Consider the following 14128-nt stretch of genomic DNA (forward strand, 5'->3'; position numbering starts at 1 on the left):
TTTATAAAGCTATAATTAACATTTTTACTTGAGAATGATTTATTAAGAAAAAGCCTCCTGAGGCTGCTGGTAACAGTTCAATAAGAGTAATGTACTTATACACTTCTTGCTATACATAAACAGATCACAATGTTAAGAGCATTTCGCTGTAACTAATAAATATATCAGTTGTTGACAAATATGCTGAAGAACAGCTCCATTTCAGATTATTCCAAAAATGCAGTATTCATAAAGGATTGTAAAAGATGTAAAATAGAGGATTTAAATAGATAAGCAAACTATACCACAACCTCTTTTTTAAATGGACATAACTGTATGGAAGTTTATTCTCACTGATACTCTTTTATTACCTAAAGTAGCAAACAATTCAGTACCGCAAGAAACAGTAGAAACTGTCACAAATAGTCAGGACAACATCGATATATCTCCACCATTTCGATGGCAGGTATGTAGGCATTCATCTCTGAATGCAACTGTATATGCCATGTACTTTAGCAAGGGCAAAAAAGTTTATTTTGAAGCCTTAATAAAATATTGTTCATCGTGTACAAAGAAATCAATAGGAGCTCATGACTGTCAGTAAAATTCTGAAATGTATAGTGCTGGAATGGAGCACAAATAATGAAAATGTTTTAATCAAATTATCTGAATAAAGTACAACAATATGTGAAATACCTTGAAGATTCTCACTCAAGATGTTTCAGGAAAGTAATTAAAGCAAATGCTAACAGCTCTTGTGCTGCAATAGAAAATCTGGAATGTACTACTTATATGCAAAAGTACATGAGAAATAGGCTTAATCCTTTCAGTGATTTGAAAAGCAATAAACTGAAGAACAGACATGGATATGATTTTTGATGATGCTGAAATTCTGTCAATTCAGACATAGTATGATTTAGAAATTCACAAAAATGTCAGCTCATTAGTGTGGCTAAATTCAACATGGGGAATTTATTTTCACTAACTGTCAACAAACAATCTGCAGCATTGCGCCTTATGAACACATGATGTGGTTACATGGTAAAACATAGTCATAAACACTCGTTACTTAAAGCTGCATTCAGCTATGACAAAGGAATTTTATTTATGATCTGCATTCATACTAAAGTATTAAAATATTCAAGAATTGCTCAAGAGCATTATATGGAAAGTTCACTCAGAAGATTGATCATGTTAGAGCTTGCAAGGATATCTTGCTGCTAAAAAACTGTTTTAAGCCAGCAAGATTAAAAAAGCAAAATGCTGAAATTGAACAGGCATAACACAAATACTAAATACAATTATTATGGCACTAGGAAGTTTTAATGCAATATATTTTAAGTATAAATGAATTTATACAATTTTATTCAAAAAGCATTTTTTCCAGCTTTATTCCTTCCCACTTTATCTTATCTTATGCTCCGGTTTGGCGGTCTAAGGCATTTCACACATGCTCAATCAGGTTCAAGTCTTGGGAGTAACCTGGGTGATCCATTCAAGTGATATTTTTCTTCAAGTTTTCTGAAACCAGATATGTATTCATAAAAAAAAAATATGAATCAACATCACCTTTAAACACACTGTCCACATATCTGTGACCAGTTACAGAACTTTTGTCAATGCTATGCAGCTTAATGCAATCATTTTTGATGGCTTCAATGGAAATGGGATCTTTCATGAAAAAGAGAAGGTCAATTACCATACGTTCATGTACACGCAGGTTCTTTGATAAATTGAATCGGAAAAATCGAGGTGCATGGCTATTGTGAAACAAAGCAATATAGACCAGGTAAATGCAAGCTGGTTGGCCTGAATTATTCCTGTTTGAAGCTATGGTATCCCCAGAATATATAACGTTATATGATGCTACTGTACCCTTTAAATATTAAATTCCGGCCTGGGATTTGTGGAGGATATACCGCCACTAGATGTATGCATTAATCGAAAATTTAAAGCAGCACCGAAAAGAATGTATACGGAATAGATGGCCGCTGGAAATCATGCACTGACACTGACAGGTCGCATCAAGAAGCCAGAAAAAACTGGAATCTGTGAATGGATCAAAGCCACCAGAGATGGAATTTCACGTGAACTTGCCAACTTTCACAAGAGCTTCAAAAAGTGGAGAATGTCAAATAGCATGGATGGAAGTGAGGATTGTGCAGTGTGGGATGATGAGGAGGAAGAGAATACTGGCAGTTTAGAAGGCATCAGTGATGACAGCAGCGCAGAAGGCGAGGGAGATTGACAATCCAAATTGTGTTTCCAGACTCAAAGAGTGGGAAGAAGTGCCATGGTGTGGTAAATTATCCGCCTTTGTTAGATTACCAGCAGATTTTAAAGGATTGCTCAGGACTTTTAAATCCATATTTAGCGCAGTGATTGTTGCCGACTGAAGCTATTGTTTAATGAATTAAATTTTATATAACATACTTAGATTAGCAGCTTTTTCTTTCTGCCATAAAATTAAATCCTGCTAACTGGTTTATTCCTTGCCATTAAAATGTTACTGGACATATGTTGCTTTGTACTTAAGCAGGAGCTGCAAAAGCTGCAGGTGGTACCTCAGATTTTTTTACCGATAACTGTTGATCAGTATCGTATTTCCTTGTTTCTTTATGCTCATTAATACAGAAGCCGTCAGTGGGCTTGATGAAAATATACGAGCCACATTGGCAGACATTTTTTTTCTTTTTTGGTGCATTGAAAAAATTGGCTGTGCATCTTATTCGGTGATGCGTGGTATTCATGAACATACAGTATGTCTTCCATGCTTCTCCTAGATCAACACAAATTTAGAATCACAATTTAAGTTTATATCTAGATTCATAAGTAAACAGCACATGGTTCCAGTAAACATGACAATGATACAACATTAAACAGACATCTTTGAAAGATGATGTGAGAGGATGCCGTTGGTTTTCTCACAAAAAATCCGACCATGTGAAACAACAAAACAACTAAGTTCAGTTCCTGTAGCAGTCTGAATGTCTAAAATCAATTCTCTTGTACTTGATTTCCAGCTTCTTTGAGATGACAATGACAGAAAACGATAGTCGGATGCAAATGTTAGTCTTGGCTGCCTTGACCAGTTTGTCTACTAACTGATTCACTGTTTAACGCCTTCAATGGCATGACTACCTTAATCGGAGCATGAGATTGTCACTTGTTATACACTAGATTATAATTTAAAATATTTTGCTTTGTTACTTTCTTTAAGTAATTAAATATCATCTTAATGAATGGAAGTTTATGAGAAGAGACTAAAATAAATAATTATAAAAATTTAGCTGATAGAAGCTGTCTGAATCACAGCATTTGGGAACAAGGCCTAACAACTTAGTAACGTTGAGAAAGTGATGCCAGTAAAAGGAATGTATCCTTTCTTCGGAGGTAAGGGCAGTGCTCGGTCAAAGGTTATTGCCAGTCCCTACTGCTATAAAAGAAAAGGTTGGAACTGCAATTATTGATCTAAAATCTTGTATAATTGTAATTTTTCTGCAGTTGGATACATTTATTTGAACAGCAAGTAATTTTTTATTGCTATGTATATTATTTTTAAAAAATTAGATATTCACTATATCTATTTTTGAAGCCAAAATGGTTTCCAATGAAGAACTAGTGTAAAATATAAATGTAAACAATAAATCATTGCTAATGTAAATAAATAAGTAGTAAACCAAGTTTGTTTCTTGTAATTTGTTTTATGGTGAATTGTATAATTTATTAATAAATTCATGTTGCTTTATAAATTGCTTCTGATTATTCTGATGGGTAATGAACTGCATAATTCTACAGGATTTATTTAATGCATAGTAAATTTTATTCCTTATATTGCAAAAATGCTTGTGTATTATGATTAGACCTTAAGCTTACAACATTAAAAGTTTATTTCATGTTTCATGGTGATCGCGAAAATATATTCATTTAAAATGTTTTTCAATTGCATGCATTAAAATGAATTAAGTAAATTTACACAAATAAGATTTCAGTGATAACAAATCTAACAGTTAATAGTGCTTAAAAAAGCAGATGCATTTCTGATGAATATAGCTTTTAATTTCTGATTTCTGCAATATTAAATTCAGGCCAGAAGCATGTGTGCATCTTACCAATAAATTGAGATTCATAAGTTATGCTCAGTAGAAAACTGAGTGCTCAACTATAAGGTAAACTAAACTCAATGGTGCAACAGCTCTAGTCGGCCATGGCTTCAGTGCCCCGATATCTGCTTTCCTGGTCATGGGCCCCATGGTCCTTGAGCATATGGCCTGAACAATTGGTCAGCTTATTGTAAAACCCACAGTGTTTAGTCTTCAATCGAACTTCGTACTCATTTTATTGACCCACTCAAGGCATAAAAGGCTAACTCAAACTTGCCAACCCGGAGTTTGCACCCCGGACCTGTAGTGCTGCTGCACAAAGCATTTGCCACTACTCCACCGGGCCTTAAACTGCCATAATTTCTGGAGAAAGGCCACATCAGTGTAAAAAAGCCACACACAAGAACAATGGCAGGAAAAAAATTTACGCAGAAACGGTGCAACAAATTAAATTGCACGTGATATTGTCGAGGACCTTATAGATGCAAAATCTTACCTATGTCCTGATATATGACATATCAGTTAAGTAAAATGCATGAAATGGAACCATAACTCAAAAACAAATTATAAATTAAGAAATTTTGAAAATATACTTATGTTCACAAACATACCTACTAAAGAAGTCCATATTTGTAATACTCATACTATATTATAAAAAATATCACAACAATGAAATATTAAATTTGGATGACAGAAGGAAATTTTAAATTTTACTTACAAAAAGAATTAAAGCAAACTGTACATTATATGAAGCCATCAAAATTAGATTCTTCACTATCTGAATTAAAAAGATTTAGCAAATACTGATCTAAATAGTCCAAGTGTTCCAGGTCGTCACATTCATCCTCTTTGTTTACAATATCTTTATCTGAGGATATAATTTCAGCTTCTTTGAACCCTGCTGTTACTGACGATGTTTTCACCGTTCAACTACTACTTCTAGATGCTCTATGCATTTTGCTGCTTTTGGTATACGTATGCAGTCCTTCACTCATCCAACACTCCCACTGCTTTTGGACTTCAGCTTTGAAGGATTTATTAACTGACAAATCTAATGGTTGTAAGAATTTTGTCAAACCACCAGAAATTATTGCTAAGGTCGTAGACAGTTTTCTACATCTGGTTTTCACCGACTCAAGTAAATAAGAACACATAGAATACATTATGAACAACCCTTTTGGTTGGAAAAAAGATCCCTTACAACACTGCCAAACTTTTTGTAATCACTCGTGCACAATTGTTTTGCACATCCATCCATTCTCATTTGCACAAATCATTCTGCCATCAGGAAAATCTCCCTTCAGAATAGTTTTCCTTTTAAAAATGGTCATCAGCTTTAGCTTGTTACCGTTTGCAGCACAAGCTAACACACATGTGAATGATGTTCTTTCATGCCCTGTTGTAAGAATGGATACAGTTTTTGCACCAGTTTCATCAACAGTTTGGTTTGCAGGAGAGTCAAAAGCTAATGGCATTTCATCCATATTTATTATCTGTGATGTAGGAAGTTTTTGTTTGCCAATAATATTGTCACATATTTTCGAAAACATGCTTTTTTTATTCTGCCAGTCAATTGGTAATTGTTGCCTGACTGTTGTTCTAGTTTGCACAGAAATATTTTTTCTTTTCATAAATCTGCTATACCAGCTAGGCACTCCTTTGAAACCATTTATGTTCATTTGTTTTGCCATAAATTTTGCTTGTAAGCGAATTTTTACAGTTGAAATTGCCATTCCCTTTCCTTGTTGCTCCTTTATCCAGTTTGCAAGAAAGATTGTCCTCTAGATTCGGCCATCTTACAGCATCACTTCTTTTGGCGTATTTCTGTTATGGCATATTTTTAAGTTCTTCTTTTTCAGCTCTCCAACATTAAATGCTACTCTCGTCCATTTATTTCTAATTTGTTCAGCACATGAAATTACATTAAGCTTAAAACCAGCAGTACAGCTTCTGTGCCCTTAAGCTGCCATTTTAAAAAAAGTTCCGCTCCCTTCTTACTTAAAAACTATCCAAGAAAAATCGATTCGTGCTGAAGAGGAAATACATCAGAGTTCGTTACTGCAACACAGGTGGAGTCCTGTCCGCCTTTGAAAAAAAATCACAGTAAGTTTACAATGGAAAAGGCAGGGGAGGGAAGAGGATGGGTCCTGGAAGATTCATCCAGTGGCAGAGAAGAGAGACCATTTAAACTGATGAGAATGCTGATTTTGAAAGAGGGAAGAATGTTTTTGTTCTGAGATCAAGTTTAGGATGAATAAGGCACATAGGTCCGTTCAAGGAAAAGAATGTAAACAAAATTAAGAGCGCAGAAAGCAACTGGGTGGCCTTTTGTGTGGGAACAGCACCAAACTACGTACAATGACAAGGTCATCCAAACTATGTACAATGATATTAACAGGAAATATTTTTTAAGTGCACCTAAATGCCGCATGGGTAGAAACGCTGCACCTCCTCAAAATTTAAGTTTTAAACACGTAAACGCTGCAACATTTCTTCTGGAAATTATGGTATAAAGTAATAATCAGATAAATATACAGGATAGGGAACTTAAAAAAGTATATCTAATTTCTACTTTCTTTTAGCTTTTATTTTTAATACATTTGTCATTATAGTTTAAATGATTTAAAAATTCAAGTTGTGTGTCTTTATATCTTTAAGGGGACAAATTACCTTTTCAATTTCTTTCTCGGCCCTCAGATTTTCAAATTTATTGCAGTAATTATAGTTTATTTTAACAAAAGTTGGAAAAAAAATTGTCGTTAAACCAGATGCTCATAAAATTTATAATTATTTTTAAAAAGTTTCATTTTTTATAATTTGATATTACTTTTTAACTATCAATATTTTTACTCTAAATAGCTTTTGTGCATTCCATGAAACCTGTGCATGCAATATTGCATGCTTTTGTGATTGGATTTAATAAAACATTTTGTTGTCACAGTTTAAATACCTTCTTAAAAATAACTACTGAAAGTACAGCTTTGAGAATTTCCTTAAATATATATAAAGAAGCTGCAGCTAAAATTTTAGTCTATAAAAAATTCAATAATTTGACGGTATTGTTTAGCACTGTGTCCCCTTAAAGATTGGTTTAAATGAAATAATATTAGAATTCTTGGTATAATAACATTTTTAAAAGATTGTACTTCTTCCATATATCTCATTTGCTTTATTTTCCATATATATAGGTAAGTGAGCTCCCTTTTCAGCCAGCTGACATCATACTGAGGCAAAGGTTTTTGATTTTGATGACAGATGAAAAAGATAGATCAGAAAGTTCCAAAACTAGCGAAAGATGCACTGTCATCAGCTATGGTTAACTGTCCACCCTATTTGACTATTTCGATAGCAATCTGCAAAGATGTGAAAAAAAGGATAGAACTGGAAAATAAAAATCTTGCTACCACAATTCAAAGTAGTATCACAGAAAAGCAGAAATATTATGAAGATAAGGAACTGGTAAGTTTGAACAATTTATGCAGCAAGAAAAGCATGCGATAGCTTTTGGACTTTTGGAAATTTTCGAAAATTGAAGATCACATTTTGATCTTACTACCTGATCACGTCAGTATTAAAAGTAAACCTGTACCTCAAATACAGTATTTAAAAAAGATAAATGACGAAATCCGGCTACATGCATTTCCAATAATGCTTCTTAGAAAAGTAAATACTATCTTGCTATCAGGACCTAATTCAGAAAAGCATGTGTGCATGCACATGTGTATGTATTTGTTTGCATATATGTGTGTGCATATACATACATAGATGATCATATAATAATAAACACCCATACATACATGCATATATACATAAATTTCTGAATCTGGTCCTAATAACAAAAGAGAACAAAAAAGTTAAATTAAAACTAAAATTTCCCATAAAAATTACTAATATATTGTATGAAGTCTTGGATGAAATTAAACATGCTAGCTTGCTGCTCTGAAAAATATTAACAGCATTGATAATGACAAAGAAAATGTTATTTTAAATTTTTAACTGAACAAATCTCAATTGTTCTCCAAACTGCAAAGCAGTATAATTTAAATATACTAATTTTTGCCTCTTGGTGTTTTCTGAAGAAATTTTGTTTAAAATTATATAAAAAGTCATCTTATTTGTTATCAACTTGAATATGAAAAGACTATATTTAAAATTATGTCCAATTTACAAAAAAAAAAAAAAAAAAAAATTCCATTTAGATATAAAAACCACTTTTGTAGACTTGTAGGAAAGTCTATAAGGTATTTCTCCCACCTTCTTGGCGTGTCTTCGTGGTGTAGTGGTTTGCACACTGGGCCGGTATTCCAGATGTCTGTGGTTCGATTCCTGGCAAAGGTGGTTGCTAATTTTTTATCTTACCTGCTTCCAAAAAATACCTAATGTATCTACAAGTTAACACATCTTATGCAGTTATGAAACACAAAAGTGCTGGAGATGACACAAAACTTGAACTAATCACTTTGACAGATGTTTAAAGGTACAACTCACTTTTTTATTTCAACAACCATACAGTTTATAGTTATAGCATATTAAAACTTGCCATCACTTATAATTTTCCACATCGGATTAACACTGTTTGTTTTCAAATAAAATTGCATATGTGCCAACAGATATCCATTTTCTTGATGTCAGGATCCCATAACTTTGAATATTCTATACTCTATGCTCTTCCATAGACTGTATTTTCCAAATTTGCTACCCAGACGGGAAAGTGGTTAGTGACTCTGAATGACATACTGAAGGGCCCGGGTTCAAATCTCGAAGAAGGCATGGATGTAAATTGTCTGTCCCTTCATAGGAGGTAAGGGTGGCCACCTATTAGGTACCCCCATAATAAAATGACCACCACTTCCGGCCTTAGTAGTGGCCAAAGCCTAAAAGGGCTAGTGCCTGCCATTAGGGGGGGGGGAATTTCCAAAATTTTAATTATTTTTTCAAAATGTAAAAGAACAGATAAATAGTAATTAACTTATATCCTTCTTAGAAAAACTAAGCCAGCTTAATGAGAATTAAACTATGTTTACATAAAAACAAGGTGAAGATCTTATGATTGTCTTCTGACATTACATTTATCTGTTACTGACACTAAATCACACTGTTTGGTGATGGTGTCCTACAGATGTTTCACGAGTCTCTTTTGCTTATGTTTCCAGGAAGGGAAATTTCTAAAATTCATAGCTGAATGATGAATAGTTGGGTTTTTATAATATCTATTACTAAATAAAAATGAATTATATTTCATATTTATTACTGATATTTAAATCTGCCAGAATAACAAATTAAAATGCAGCTATTAAAATATAAAAACACTTACCCCATCTAGAAGGTGCACAGTTTTGACTGAAGAAAACTTTTTGAAGAAGAAATTATGAGATCCTCTTCTTTCACCTAAAGGGTTCATTTGAAATATTCCTTGCTCTGTCACTTTATCATCAATATCTTAATGTAAAAAGACAAAATCTTTAATCACTCCAGCACACAACACACACACACACACAGAAAAAAAAAAAAAAAAGATTGAGAAAAACTAATTTATAAAAGTTTAAAATAAAAACTGCTGTTAATTCATGATAATCATATATAATTATAGAGTAATATAGTACTCTTCCATTACTTATGATCAATACAAATATATAGGGAATACTTGAAGCAAAATATTAAACCTATTCTAATTCACATATTATATCAGTAATTTTAATTACTAAATTGAGAACAGAATTTTATGAAGTTAAATACAAATTAAGAACATATATTTTTAAGAAAAATAACTACATATTTATAAATTTCACTGAAACAAAAGGAAACAATTTATTCATAAATACGTACCAGAATCTACAAGAGTTGCTGGTTCATTACGTTTACAAGGAGAGAGATCCTATAAAAAGTCATTAAATCATAGGAGTTCAACAAAAGTGTATAATAGTTACCGAGCATAAACAAAAATTTAAAATAAGATTTGTTTTCTTCAAATACAGAAATATAATCACTAAATTAGTTTAACTTACATTAGTAAACACATTCTTATTACAGAATCAAAATTACAATTTCAATATTTTAAAAATAATTCATTTGTTTTTAAATTATTATATAATAGCTAATAAACACATAGGTAAAGTGATATGTCAATTATTACTTCCAAATTTAATGTTATTAAAAAACACATCTCAACTTTCTACACACTTTTGCACATATAAAGTAATTTTCACAACATAATCTCCTCCTCCCACTAAAAACAATTTTTATGATGATTCTAACTTAGCATTTCCCAAACAGTTTCTTACCGGCATGGATTCCATATCACCAGAAGTTTCATGTCTTCATGGGGATTCAAAACCTGGCAGTTCCATTAAATGCAGAGTTAAAAGATTAATATTTATAAATTAATTGCTCTAAATAATACAAAAATATGATAGTTTTAAAGAACGACTGCTAATACTGGCTTCAGCCACTGCAAACATATACACAAATGACCTTTGCCTGAATAAAACTCGCATAATTTATCTTTCATTTTATATATACGAGGTGTTTTGGGTTTACACCTTAGTGATGGCGCCACCTCACAGAAAGACAATCGTAGAGGTAAGCAGACAGGTCCAGGGCAGACTATTTCTAGCCGTGGTGTCATGGATGTTGTACATATTGACTCTTGCCTCCGTCCAAACTTTATGTAAGGTAAATGTGTCTTTTTTTAACTGTAATGTTATGCTTAAATATAATTTTTGGTAGTGATAACAGTCTCCGTTTAATAATTTCGAGGAGTTTTAACATTTCCACCAAAAACTGGTGACCTTCGCCAATGAATACGCTGCTCGCAGTAGAGTTTCACTGATGTCAACACATGCGCATCTGCACCATTTCAATGAACCGAGTGGAATTTGCAAAAAACCATGGAAACTAAATGCATCGTTCAGCGTATCTACTGAGTTATTTCCTGGAATTCCAATATATTTGCTATGTTTTCAAGTCTTGCATATCATCATGTGGAGCCTTTCGTAATAATACCAATGTGATTTGAACTGTTCTGAGGAATCTGCCAGTGAAGCATTTGTGATCAGTGTGCTACAGCAGTGATTTTAAGTAAATGTGCTTCACTAGTGAAAAATGATAACGTGGTGAGCATTTTCATACAATAAAAGGACATATGCAATGAATAATTCACTTCTCTCAAATAATGTAACACAATTCAACAAAATATATACTTCAGACATACCCAACACTGCTGTGACTACACCATTTAGCCTCTTTGAGTACTTGTACATGCTCTCTGGCCTTCGCAATGCTGGCCAAACATTCCAACGATTCATACACCAAGTATTATCTGGTCTCAACTTCTACATTTCTTATTTTGATGATATTCTAGTTGCATCTACAGATGTGGCAGAACATATACAACATCTGTACCAGATTTTCACCCGCCTTCAAGAGAACAGATTGAAACTAAACCCATCTAAAAGTGTACTAGGACAGTCCTCAGTTTTTTTTTTTTTTTTTTTTTTTTTTTTTTGGATGTCTTATCACTCCGGATGGAGTAAAACCTCTACTTGAAAAAGTCAAAGCTATCAATGACCTGCCTCAACCCAAAACCATCTATGAACTGAGGCATTTCCTAGCAATGTTGAATTTCTACAGATGCTTTGTGCCTGCCGCTACCTGAAAAAGTCAAAGCCATCGTGACCTGCTCAACCCAAAACCATCTCTGAACTGAGGCATTTTCTAGCACTGCTGATTTTCTACAGATGCTTTTTGCCAAATGCTGAAAAAAACACAGGCACCTTTCTATGAATTTCTGAAGGATAGCAAAAAAAAAAAAGAGAGAGAGATAAGCAAGCTGTCCTGAAGACTAAACTGGCATCTGCTGCATTTGTGCACTGCAAAAATAATCTGGCAAATGCAGCCACACTATCTTACTTCCTTATCACTCACCTAATGATCAGCTCTATAATGGCAGATACATCTGACACAGCCATAGGAGCTGTGCTGCTTCAGGCAGACAAAACTAAAGGACTTTGTCCAATGGCATTCTTCTCAAGGAAACTTACCACTGCTAAAAGAAAATACAACACATACGACAGAGAGTTGCACTATTGTGCTATTAAATACTCTTGACATAATTTGGAAGCACATGACTTAATCATTTTCACTGACCATCGACCATTAATCTTTGCATTTTAAAAAACTCAAATTCATGCTCTCTCTCATCAAATTCGACAAACGGATTTTATTGCTCAATTTAGTACAGACATCACAAATGTCTCTGGTACTCATAATTGTGTTGACGACACTATCCTGGATACACAACATCCAATTCACTCCTCCAGATGTTTTTGAAATTGCAAAAGTTGCATGATGAGGAACTCGAGAGCCTGATATCGAATCCACAAACCTCCTTTGAGTTACAAACACTCCACATTAATCCAACACTTTAAATTTATTGTGACACATGCAACAATAAGATATGTCTTTATATCCCTGTCAATTTTTAACCTCAGGCGTTAATGCTTTACACAATTTGGCACATCCTGGAATTTGTGCCACAGAAAGCTAATTTCAGACAGATCTGTATGGCCAGCAATGAACAAAGACATCACAGAATGGACTCATTCATGCATTCGATGTCAACGCTGTAAAATTTCACGTCATAAACAAAGTCCTATTCAATAGTTTAATCTTCTGTTAAAGCATTTTGATCACAAACACAGGTCTTATAGGCCTCCTTTGAATAGTTATACGTATCTTCTTACCTGCATCGACAGTTTTACATGATGGCCCAAAGCAATTCCTATTGAAAATACGAGGGCCATCCAGGAAGTAGATTACGTTTCCGTCTGTGTCCGCTAGGGGCGGGGCTAGCGCGGCCATCTTGGGGTCAGAGCGTTGCGCAGCTCAGTCTGCATCTAGCCGTGCTAGTGAGAGGTTCGTGCTGTGCTCCGTTCAGATACTGTGACGGTTTGAAATGTCTGCGTTAATTGAAAATCCCGCGAGCTGCTAGGTGCGCTCAGTAATAAGGTTTCTGACTGCAAAAAACTGTAAACCGATAGAAATCTATCGGCAGCTTCGTGAAGTGTATGGGGACAACATTATCACTGAAGGTGGAGTGCGTCAGTGGGTCATAAGATTTCAAAATGGCCGAACCAATGTTCACGACGAAGATCGAAGTGGGAGACCCAGCATAGTGACCGCCGAACTTCTCGAAAAAGTCGATGCTAAAGTCCGTGAAAATCGAAATTTCACAATAACGGAACTTCTTTGAGTTTTCCACAAATTTCGCGAAGTTTGTTGCACGAAATCATCAGCGAAAAGCTTGGTTACCAGAAGTTTTGTGCAAGATGGATTCCAAAAATCTTGACAGAGGACCACAAAACTCAGCGAATGGCTGCAGCGTTGAACTTTTTGGACGCTTACCATAAGGATGGTGACTCTTTACTCGATCGCATCGTTACTGGTGACGAAACATGGGTGAAACATGTGAACTGTGAAACGAAATTGCAATCAATGCAGTGGGGGCACACAAGTTCTCCCCAAAAACCCAAGAAATGCATGCAAACAATGTCGGCAAGGAAGATGATGGCGACTGTTTTTTGGGACAGAAAAGGTGTAATTTTGGTGGACTTCCTGGAAAGAGGCACTACAATAAACTCTCATAGGTACTGCCAAACTCTCCAAAAACTCAGAAGAGCAATTCAAAACAAGCGCAGAGGAATGTTGAGCTCTAAGATCTTGTTGATTCACGACAACGCCCGGCCCCACACGGCAAATGTCACTCGTAAAGTTCTTGAATCTTTTAAGTGGGAGTTGTTTCCTCATCTGCCGTACAGTCCCGACCTGGCACCGAGCGACTTCCACCTATTCCCAGCAATGAAGAAGTGGCTGGCTATGCAGCGTTTTGATGACGACGCACAGCTGCAAGAAGAGGTAACGAAGTGGTTGAAGGCGCAGGCGGCCGAATTTTTCGACGAAGGAATTTCCAAGCTCGTACATCGCTACGATAAATGCCTTAATTTGTATGGTGACTATGTAGAAAAGTAGTATTTGAGTGTGGCTTTCAT

At 34.6% G+C, this 14128-nt stretch overlaps 1 protein-coding gene across 1 annotated transcript in view; it reads right to left on the reverse strand.

The window, feature by feature from the left end:
* LOC118201600 (uncharacterized) overlaps positions 1–14128 on the reverse strand; it is a 41908-nt gene that overhangs the window by 14972 nt on the left and 12808 nt on the right. Inside the window, exons 4-5 of the mRNA XM_035373723.2 lie at positions 9909–9957; positions 9397–9521 (exon numbers count right to left, since the gene is read on the reverse strand). Coding sequence (XP_035229614.2) covers positions 9397–9521; positions 9909–9957 — 174 coding nt within the window. The remainder of the gene's footprint in view (positions 1–9396; positions 9522–9908; positions 9958–14128) is intronic.

Source organism: Stegodyphus dumicola, chromosome X1, assembly GCF_044657685.1.
Source record: "Stegodyphus dumicola isolate Sdum_Otavi_A_Nest chromosome X1, ASM4465768v1".
NCBI lineage: Eukaryota > Metazoa > Arthropoda > Arachnida > Araneae > Eresidae > Stegodyphus > Stegodyphus dumicola.